At 48.1% G+C, this 10,996-nt stretch overlaps 1 protein-coding gene across 1 annotated transcript; it reads right to left on the bottom strand.

The window, feature by feature from the left end:
• Nucleotides 1–769: 769 nt before the first annotated feature.
• Nucleotides 770–10,898, bottom strand: LOC102448354 (acyl-coenzyme A thioesterase 3-like). Its single transcript, XM_006130347.4, has 3 exons — nt 8,556–10,898; nt 5,808–6,010; nt 770–1,827 (listed from the first exon to the last, which is right to left on the bottom strand). The coding sequence occupies exons 1-3, from the start codon at nt 9,007–9,009 to the stop codon at nt 1,225–1,227; spliced, it is 1,260 nt and encodes a 419-aa protein (XP_006130409.2). The 5' UTR covers nt 9,010–10,898; the 3' UTR covers nt 770–1,224.
• Between the last annotated feature and the right edge of the window lie 98 nt (nt 10,899–10,996).

Here is a 10,996-nt window from a genome sequence, read left to right as displayed (position 1 = left end):
CAAGGAGAAAGTGGCATCTAGAGGCACATAACCCCAGCAGCCAGCTGCTTTGAATGGCCTTGGGCTGTGGCAAGCCGGGAGCCTGCCTGAGGGTCCCTGTGGGCCACATGCAAGATCCAGAAGTACGATGGGCTGGATGCAGCCCCAGGGCTGTATTTCGTCCACCTCGGACAGACACTGCAGTACATTTACTGCTTCCACACCAAGTGAATCGGACCAAAATCAGAAGTTGATATTCACTGTGTAACCTCTGCACACTTCATTCCTCGTGGTCTGATCATCTCTGAGACAGAGACAAGAGCGCAACTCCCCCAAACTCCACCGCAGAGGCATTTGCTTGCTCTCAGACAATGGCATGCTGTCCGGCACCAGAACACTGGGATTCTTCTGGTCATGGAACGGGAGAAAGTGACACACAATATCCTAGGTCTAGAGCCCTGCTCAGATACAAAATTGGTATCTGCATCTGCAAAAATGATCTACAGATATTCACAGTTATAAAGCAGATTTTCAGGGTGTTACAAAAGCACTGATGTAGGTGATACATGGCAAGCATACTACACCACAAAACCAATGTGGGGTGATTCACCCCTTCTGTTCAACTCAGGGACCACCCTCTGGTACCACAGCAATAACAGGACAATTCACACACTGTCTACAATATAGCCCAGTCTAGAGAAGTTTCTCTCAACCAGTGGTACGAGTACCCTCCAGGGTACTAGAGAGAAGTCCGGGGGGGGGAGGGATACATCAACACAACTGAAATTTGGAGAAAACTGAATTTTTGTTTTAAGTTTTACAGCGCTTTATTATTTTTGTACTTTTTACACCAAAAAAATTCATTGCCCGCGCGGCTACGATTAAGTTGTTGAAACAAATGTGTTGGTATGGTAGAAAAAAAATGTGTCTGAAAACTGTAGGTACTGGGGGGTACTTATAATTTTTTTTAAAGGGGTACTTTATTAAAAAAAAAAAAAGGTTGAGAAACATTGGTCTAGAGGACCCTAACATTCCACTCCAAGGGAATATGAAATCAGCAGAGCAGCAGGAAAGAAAACAGGAGAGCAGGTGCACAGTTTGGGAAGAGAATAGAAGCGTAATAGAGCAAAGATTAATTTTTTCAGAGTTCTATTTTCAAAATACTACCAAGGCCAGGACCCAATTCCTATTGCCTCTCACTGGGAGTTGGCATGTAACTCCTAGGATGCCTGGGCAATCTCTCCCCTATAGTTTACTCTTGATGGCATCCGAGTCCAGCAAGTGTTGCTGGAGAAAGACCTGTATCTGCTGCCATGCATCCTCCTGTGCCTTGGCATGCTCCCTCCACTGCCCTCCCCACAGCATCCATATCCCAAGTGGCCTGTGATATGAAACCTGGCACAAAGGAAAATACGGTGGCTCCAGGAGGTGCCCTGCCCCAGGATAGCAGTAAAACTCCACATCTCGGCCACACTGCCGAAGGTGGTGAACAACGTCTCGGCAGTAGAGCTCGCTTTTCAAGCTTCTGTCATTCTGTGCTGACAAGAAGAGGAACTTGGCGGGAGATTTCTCTACTGGAATACGGCTGGACCAAGTGGCTGAGTCCCTAGGATCATCCAGGATTTCTGAATAATCTGCCATTCCAGATTCATCGTCAATCTTCATCCTCCCCAAGTCATACGGATGGTGAGGAATGGTGAAACCATTAACACGCAGGGGGATGTAGGTATTAACACCACATCCAGAAATGCTGACAGCTGCTTTGATGCTTGGCAGAAATGTGGCCAGAGAAAGGGCAAGATCTGCTCCTTTAGATAAGCCCAAAACTCCGATCCCAGAATCTTTCACCTGAAACACAATTATGGACCAAATCATCATCACGTGCCATCTTTCCCCTAGATGACTATAACCATCTCCTCTCCAAAGCATTCTCACTTATCTCATCTCCTCTTGCTCCAGACCAAACCAAAATTTACCACCTCTTTCTTTCCCCACTGCTCTCACCACATCAATCCTAACTTGGTCTATTTACTGGCTTCCGGTATCCTGACCTCAAATTCCTCAGGCCCCCCCTTTTTCTGATCCCATGTCTTCTTATTCCATCTCCATATGCGCCTCTCTATCCCTTCCCTGGACTAAGCCCTTCTCTTCCCTCTCACTGTCTTTCTGCTGTTTCACTATGCGCCAAGAATCCACCCTCTTTAAAACTCCTCTGGAAACCCATTTCTTCCATGAATCCTTCCTAGGCTTATCTCCTCTCTGCTGACTTCTCAGCCTCTTTTGAGATTGCCAATCTCAGTCTAGGAGAACCGATGTGGAGGGGATGTGCAGCCATGCCCAGAGACTGTTAAAGCTCTTTCTTTGGGGCACCATTTGTCTGTTGCACCATCTATCTTTAGTAAATCTCAAAATAAAACAGTTCAATGTAACCCAACAAGCTCCCTTTCCCCATCCCAGGGCCTTCCTTGCCAGTCTTCCAACTTCTGGCAGCCCTTCTCCAGTCTTCCTATAGACCCTCTGCCTGGGAAATCCCCTGCTCCAACAACCAACTTGCTTCCTATAACTCCCCCCTTGATCAATCTCTTCCAGCCTTTAAAGGAATCAGGTTCTCATCAGGCCCTTCCCTGACTCCTTCTCAGCAGAGTCTGATAATCCCTTCTACTAAGCCCATACACCTCTTCTTAAAGGAGTTTTGCCTCCGAACAGGGCTGGCTGACCTGAGGCCTCTGGTCTTCCAATGGGTAGCCCACCTTGTAGGGCAGGGGTGGGCAATAACTTTTGGCCCGGGGCCACTTCAAAAATTGTTGAAGTGCCCATGGGCTGCCCAGAAGGGGCAGAGCCTAAACTGAAAGGAGCGGGGCCAGGATGCTTCTGGGCTACGACACCCACAGACCATGATTGGTCTGGGGGGGGGAGCCCCTTTGCACCCCCCTTCCAACTAGGCACCCACTGTGCCTTGCCACGTGCTCCTCCCAGGGCGGGAGGAGGGCAGGAGGAGGCTTCAGGCGCTCCTCCTCTGCCCCCAGGTCAATCATGGCCTGGGTGTGGAGGAGCTGTGCAAAGCTTTCTTCGCCCTGCCCCTGCCCTGCACAAGCATACAGGACTTTGAAGTGCTGTTTGCTCCTCGCATGGGGGGGGAGGGCGGAGGAACTTTGCGCGTTCCTCCCACCCCCAGGCCAATCAGGGCTTGGGGGTGGGTGAGCGTATGACATCTCCTCCCACCCTGCAAGGAGCGCATAGCACTTTGAAATGCAGCATGCTCCTCACAGGGAGGGAGGAAGTTTCACACGCTCCCCCACTCTGAGGCCCAATCGGGCTGGGGGCGAGGGAGCGGCAGGGCCTCCGTGGGCCAGATCAGCCCGCTTGGCAGCCCGCGGAGGCCCTTTTGTAAGGCGATCTTTTACCACCACAAATGTTGTCTTGTCTTTTGATTTACTATGTATAGGCTGTTTTGCAAGGTACTGAACATCCTGTTCTCCCATTGAAGACAATACCTCTGAAGTACTCATTCTTCAGCATAGGACTCTCAGCCCTATGTTGTGTCTTGTAAAGGGCCCGAACACTTACAAAGCTGTATGATATTTACTCTCAGCCAAGTAGGATGGTATGAATAAGTCCTTTGGTCATTTCACTGTATCTGACTGCTTAGGGTGACCAGATGTTCCATTTTTAAAGAGACAGTCCAGTATTTAATCCCTCCTGCAGGTGCGCCAACTTTTTTTTTTAAATGCGTAAACTGTCCTATATTTTGTTTCCCCCTCATCGGTACTGGCGGGTCCTACTACTGGCCAGATCCCTGGTTGCCAGCCATCTGCCCATCGCAAGTGAGTGTTGGTGGGGTGGGCAGGCAAAGTTGGTTGTGGGGTGAAGATGCAGTGTTTGGGGTTGACTGGTCCCCCCGCTGTTATGTCAGCACAGCCCCTTCTGTGGGCCAGCTTTTGGCCAGTAGGGCCCTGCCCCGTCATGTTTCTAGCTGGCACTGGCTGCAGTCAGAGAGCACAGGCAAATGCTAGGCAGCATTTAGTTATGTGTCTGTCACCGCTGCTATTCACCCATCAGCCCCTTTACATGCTCCCCCTCTTGCTGTCCTCCACCTGCTTTGGCCCTTCAACCTCTCCCACCCCACACACATCCTGCTGCCCTTCATAAGCCCCCCAGTGGGGACCGTTCTGCTTCCAGCACTGCACAGTGAACCAGCCCTGACTGGAGCACTGAGCTCACCAACAGGCTGGCTGCAGGCTCCTTCCCTCCCCCACTGCCTCTGGCTGGGCCGGAGCCCTGGAAAAGCTGAAGAGCCTCTGGCCAGGGGTGCTGGCAGTTGCTGAGCCCAGCATGTGCCCACACCCCACACAGCGCTGCATGGAGAAACCCTCTGCTAACCTCTGGAGTGGCAGGGCATTGGGGGAAGGGACAGCAATTTCCAGCTTGTTCACAGCCCAAACCTGCAGGCTCCACAGCAGCCTCTAGGGCAGGGACTTAGCACCAGTGTTTCCTCAAATATTTTCCACCTCTGAGTAGAATGTGTTTTATGTGCACCAGCATAGAGGTGATCTGCAAAATCAGCCTTTCCCTACCTTCTCCTTCCCTACAGGTGGAAACCGTTCCCATTCCTTCTCTCCTGCAGTGCCAAAAGGCTGCTTCTGGCCACATTCTGGTGTGAACCCTGGCAGAAATCTGGGAGGAGTGCATGTGATACCCCAAGAAGATGTTGTACCAACTACCAGACAAGGCAGCTCTTCCTGGCGGCCCAGCCAGGCATGGAGGGTGGAGAGTGCCAGGCAGGAAGTATTGGGTCAGTCAGTCACCCCCACCAATCCACCTTATGAAAAGTGCATGTATATGGGCAGGTGTATCACCCCTCCCAATTTGACTCTTAAAGCCTAAAATATAAGAAGGTAAAAAGAAAGAATCCACCTGTGCACTATTTATTTTTAACAAGGACTCAGTACACTTGATGTTAATTTGAATGTTTGTACGATTGATTGCCATTGAACTTGCTTGAATCTGTGTAATTTCACCAGGTACCCTATATTCAGCATAGGGAAACATGGTAACCCTATGACTGGTAGGAAATAACCAATGCTGCAAAACAAGGTCATATTTATTTTAAAGCTTGAGGAGTGTTTTATTTTCCTTTACAGTTTTCTGTGTATAGTATGATGTCACATTGCTCTTCATTCAATCCCCATCAACCACTGTTGTTTACAATGGCCTCTGTGTACTCTGTAATTTGGTTCTCTCTGACACTAAAGCTTTAAGAAGCAATCTTATGAGTCTATATTAGAGTGCTCTATTATTGGCTTCTAAAACTCGATTTGGGGCCACAATTGTACAAGATTCCAACTTGAGGGAAAATTTAACACAGTAAGTGAACTGATTTTTTTCCATTCCAAGGTCGTTTAAGCCTTAATAATAGACACAAAGAATTATAACATGTCCTGTGGCAAGCAGCTTAGCATTCCTGTAACTTCCATCTGTGTTTTCCAATGTGTAACTTTATATAACAAATGCTACTTTGCTCATCCACTATAGTGACTTTCCTCCAAGGAATCACAAAGTGCTATGTGAATCATTCATTAAGCTCCCCAGCTCCCTGTGAAATATCATTCTTGTTCCAGCTGGGGGAACGGAGAGCCAGAGATGTGATATACACACCAAATTAGTATCAAAACTGGGATTAGAAATCATGTTCCTGGCTCAGTCTTTCAGATAGCACTGTCTCCTTCTACTTCTCTCAGAAACTTAAGTGTACTTATGGGCATATACATCTCAATATAGGAAAGTATGATATAGCCACCAGCTGGAAAAACACTGTAATTGTCTCATACCTGCTGCTGCTTCTGCAGAAACTCCACAGCCTCTCCAAAATAGTCCAGTTCAAGGATGTCTGGGATAGCTGGGATATCTTCGAAGGCTAAATAAGCAACAGCCAGGGTTACAAAGCCCCTGCTAGCCAAGAGACTCGCTCTGTACTCAACAAGACCTCCTCCAGATCCATATAAGTCGATAAGTCCTGGGAATGGACCAGATCCTGAAAGGGAGGAGAGCTCATTCACTGTGGAGGAGTCATACAGTTGCCTATCAACAATATTACCTCAGCATGAAGTCATACAATAGGTCTTGACAGAAAATCACTCAATAGACTTTTAAACTATATTCTCTCTCTCTCAGACACAGACACCTCTACCTCCTCCCCGTTTAAGGACTTGTCTAGCTTGAAAAATAGACTGGCAGCACCAAAGCAGAATAGTGCCAGCCAGTGCTCCCTCTAAGATTTTCCATCTATGAGCAGAGTGAGTTTTGTCTTGTGCACCAATATTGATGTAATGTGCACTTGTTTGGATGTGTCCCACTGTGTCACCCACCAGTTACTAACTCCCAGTCTCACTCCCACACAGCCTTGCTCCCACCATTCCTGCATCCATGGGCTCCCCAACCCCCGCACCCCCATCCCATGCCCCCTTTACCACTAACCCTGCATTGTGACCCTAACTTTTGCAGTGTCCCCTTCCTCACAACCCCTGCACTTTCCTCCCAGCTGTGCCCCCAACCCTACCCTGTTCCTCCAGCATGTCCTGCCACACTGACCCCCTGCCTAGTACCTCCCACCTCCTTTGCCCAGCAACACCCATGTCTGGTTGCCCCTCACCCTTTGGCTATGGCGCCCAGGGCATGGTCCCAGATTACCCAGCCCTAAGGCGAGCCCTGCCCCAAGATACGTATGTAAAGCATTGCCTGACTTCTCTCTGGTCACACATGGAAAGGGTTCTAAAGACACAACATCCTAAAGTGGCTGCAAAGATCTCCATGACACACCAAGACATATGGGACCAGCCTGACAAAAGCGAAACCCTAAATCGCCTCTTGTGCATGCCCAGCTTTGCACAAGCATTCACTTGTGTGTGCATTCATCACCTTCTATCTCTTGCGCCTGCTAGCAGCAGTATTTAGATGTGCACATCCACACAAGGTGGTGGTGTGTGCATCCCTGCAGTATTAATCACTAGTGTGCAAGAATGGCTGCACCGATAAAGCCGGTCCCTCCCAGCACCATCTCTGCAAGGGACAGGGGAGGCAGAGGCACAAGGGTAAACAGCACAAGCAGGGACTGCCTCAGTCCCCTCTCACACCAGTTCCCACTGCTGGCGTTTCTGCTTTTGAAATGCACAAGAGCCCTTCGAGGCTCTTGTACATTTCAAAAGCAGAAGTGCCGCAGGAAGCATGGGGTGAGCATGGATTTGAGCAGTCCCCACTTGCCCCATGCTCTCTGTGGCAACCCCCCACTTTGCTGCTTCTATGAGAGGCAGCAAAGCGGGGACAGGAGCTGGTGCAGGGGGGTGCCAGCTTAAAAGCCTATCAGAGGCAGCAGGGGAAGATAGGGGACACTACTGTGAAGCAGCCCCTGTCCACAGGAGTTCCAGCAAGGAGCTGCCACCCCCCACCCCCAACAGAGGCTGTTGCCACCAAGCAACTCCTGTTCCCAGCAGCCAGCCCTGAGCAGCCCTTGCCTGTGGCCAGTCCTGGCTTCTGCGAACAGGGACTGTTGGACTCAGCGCAAGCCAGGAATCAGCAGATCGCTGTGCCTCTGCCCAGGGGCTCTTACCACATTTCAAATGCAGAGCTGCAGCACCGGTGGCTCTGGAGCCAGCATGAGCCAGAGCTGCTCAGTCCCAGCTCGAGTCGGCTCATCTGGAGCGACCCCTGCTATGCCTCTGCAGAGGCGCTTATCGACTAATCGTACAGTCGATACAAGTTATATTGACTATATGATTAGCCAAATAATCGCATTTTAACATCCTTAACTTTGAGTGCTCTTTAAACACAGTTTTGGGCAAATAATCACTGCAACTTAGCAACAGCTTTCCTCAGCATCCCAGCCTCATCACTGTCTCTGTTCACAGCCATGAAACAAGATATTTAATCCTCCTTTAGGCTCTCACACCTGTTTCTGTGTCTTCCTACCCCATTTCCATAGTATACATGTATCCCACATACAATAATGAATTTATCCTTTTCGTTCCCCATTTTACAGATGGAGAGTTTATGCGCAGAAGATTAAGTGACCTGTCCCAGGTCACTAGGAACGACTGTGGCAGAGCCAAGAATTGAATTTAGGTCACCTGAGTCCTAGACCAATGTCTTCGCCATTGGACAATCTTCTCCTATACTATTATTTGTATTACAGTAGCACCTAAAAACCCAGTCAAAAGTCAGGAACCCATTATTAGGCCTGTACAAAGGGTTTTTAAAAAACAAACAAACAAACAAACAAAAACCACAACTGTTCCTGCCCCAGGGCCCTCACTCCACCCCTGATGCTGCCTGCATCTGCTCTCTTTGCTTTGAATGGAGCAGCAACAAGAAGAAAGTAGCTGGTACATCATATTTTACTCCCACTCTTCTCAGGGAGTATCAGCCAACACTAACACTTGTGCTCCTAATGCAAAAACTGGATCGACTCCTTTCTGTGGGCAGAGGAAACCTTGTGCTAGATCCAATAAGTTTATCCAAGGGCTATAGTGCACCTTACATGATCTAATAAGCAACTGGAAAACTAATTGGAAGTTAAAACTCACCAGGAGGCAAGAAGAGAGTTGCCTTGAGCCGACCTTCCCTGACTGGAATCCTCTTCACTCCCTCTCCCAAAAATTTCCGCTCATTAATGCATTTGCCCAGGAGCTGGCTGGTGATACTGTGGCCCTCAAACACTTCCACGTGCACGTAAAAAGGGGTTAGGACATTCTTCTTTGCCAGCCGTTTGAAGGGTGTTTTAGATTCCAGTGACCACAGCAGTCCCATGGGTTCTACCCCAGAGTAGCTGCCAGCCAGCGCTGAGGAGCATGTCAGGTCCAGTTCTCCATTGCTCTCAGCTCTGTAGTAGGCAAAGGATTGGTAAAGTTCCTTGTTCTCATCAATCAGGGATGCTCTCAGGGTGACCTCCTGCAGCGGTGAGAGACCTTCCACTTTAATCTGAATGGGATCATCAAACAAACACTTCGGAGAAGGCAAGATCTTCACACTCACAGCCATCGAGTGTTGGAGGAGTTCAGCCTAATGCAGCTACCTGTGTGGCAAGAATTGTCAGAAGGCTGTTGTTGAAATCCCTGCAAGTGCCAGAGTCAATAGGAACTACAGACTTGGAAGCTTTGTTGCAAAGGTTTCTGGGAGATGTAGTTCAAAATATCAGAAAAGGACTGCACAGCTCCAAGCTGGGAAGCTTTTGTTTGAAGAGACTGTACTGAACTATTAATTCATTCATTCCAGGACTCGTGATTTAATATTTTAGATATAAGAAACTCCCAACAGTGCTGGAATGAATAAGAAATATTTGGAAACTGACAGTGTTTCATATATATGGGGCCAAACAATAAAAACAGTTCTAAACCCGATCTTCTCTCCAGGCTTTGGGAAGTTTATATCTGATCACAGAATTAATTTGGAAATTCATGGCTCTATTAAGGCACACTGAATCCAAATAACCCAATCAGATTCTAATTCAGTTGTGAATCTAAATTCTGTGTCTTGAATACAACTCTAGTTTTCGGTAACTGAGGAACTGGGGCTATGTGAAAAATCAGGCTTAGGGACAGAATTAATTTGTTTCTTTTGAAAGGATTTTTCTGACAACCGCTGTCTAAAGCAGCGGTTTTCAATTTTTTTTTCTCGTGATCCAGTTGAAGAAAATTGTTGATGCCCGTGATCCAAAATAATTTGACTAAGAGTGTGTGCTCTGAGGTGGGGCTCAGGAGGAGAGCTCTGGCATGTAGGAGGGGGCTCTGGGTTTCGGGGGGGAGGGTCGTCATGGCTGGGGCAGGTGGGACTTACCTCTAGCAGCTCCTGGTCAGCAGTGAAGCAGGGATGCTAAAGCAGGCTTCCTGGCACTGCAGACCATGCTGCACCTCAGAAGCAGACAACAGCAAGTACCCAGCCAATGGGAGTACAGAGCTAGTGCTCAAGGCAGGAGCAGCGCATGGAGCCCTGTATGCTCTCCCCACTGCTCCCTAGGAGCCAGGTCTGCTGCTGACCACTTTTAGGGTGCAGTGCAATATATGGTGCTACCTTAGCACCTCCACTGGTCATCTGATCACCCTGCAGCAATAAGACCCAGTGCCTGACAGTCCACCGCCTAGTACGGGGTTGTGACCTATAGTTTGAAAACCACCGGTCTAAAGTTTCTATGCATTTTCCTGACTGATAATACAGGAATACAAGTTTCTTTCACTAAGCCTGATAGAGCAATATGTGTATATATCTTTGAAGATTTGTAATAATATAGGTTGAACCTCTCTAGTCCAGCACTCTTTGGTTTGGCAACATTCATGGTGCATGGTGCAGAATGATTTTAGTTAGCCGGGTGTCCACTTATCATGGGTGTGACCAAATTTTGCAAGGTCCCATAAAGCTTGTTTACAGCTACCAGTCCTGGCTCTCAGTGTTTCGTACTGTTAGTTAGCTGTACTTTAACCCTAAATGTCTTCTAAGAGCCCAGAAGCAGTGGAAGTGTTGGCAATGCTTCTGGACAATAATGACCTCCTGTGGTTCAACAAATTGTCTGGTTTGGCACCAGTCAGGTTCCAAGGGTGCTGAATTAGAGAGGTTCAACCTGTAAATAAAGTTTGGCATTCTGTGTATTAACAACAATGCTGTTGAGAAAAGCTATTGTAATAGCTATTTTTTAGTAGCATTGCCACATTTAGCAGCATTGCCAATCCTACAGTTCTCTAGTCAATTGAGTTCAGTGAAAATATTCATGTAAGAGCTGTAGAATCCGGTCCATGACTCTCAAAATTCGCTGACCATGTGTTTCATACATTCTAAGCACAAAGGAGCCATTATTTAGTTTAACCTCCAAAACACAAGCCACAGAGTTGTAGAACCCAGAAAAGCAACCCTTAAAATGCCACTAAGCAAGTGGGAAGGTATAACTACAAAAAACTCTACACAACTACAGGCAGTCCCCGAGTTACGTGGATCCGACTTATGTCGGATCCACAGTTACGAACGGGGATTTTCTCGC

Source organism: Pelodiscus sinensis, chromosome 4 (assembly GCF_049634645.1).
Source record: "Pelodiscus sinensis isolate JC-2024 chromosome 4, ASM4963464v1, whole genome shotgun sequence".
Classification (NCBI taxonomy): Eukaryota; Metazoa; Chordata; order Testudines; family Trionychidae; genus Pelodiscus; species Pelodiscus sinensis.
Note: the sequence above shows the minus strand (reverse complement) of the source record. Positions and strands in the feature narration are given on the sequence as shown.

What these genes read in the sequence shown, in the direction of transcription:
- LOC102448354 (XM_006130347.4), bottom strand. Translation starts at nt 9,009, where the DNA reads ATGGCTGTGAGTGTGAAGATCTTGCCTTCTCCGAAGTGTTTGTTTGAT. An exon ending in AACTCTCTTCTTGCCTCCTG is followed by an intron (nt 6,011 to 8,555) that starts GTGAGTTTTAAC and finishes CCTCCCTTTCAG; the next exon opens with GATCTGGTCCATTCCCAGGA. An exon ending in TTCTGCAGAAGCAGCAGCAG is followed by an intron (nt 1,828 to 5,807) that starts GTATGAGACAAT and finishes ATTGTGTTTCAG; the next exon opens with GTGAAAGATTCTGGGATCGG.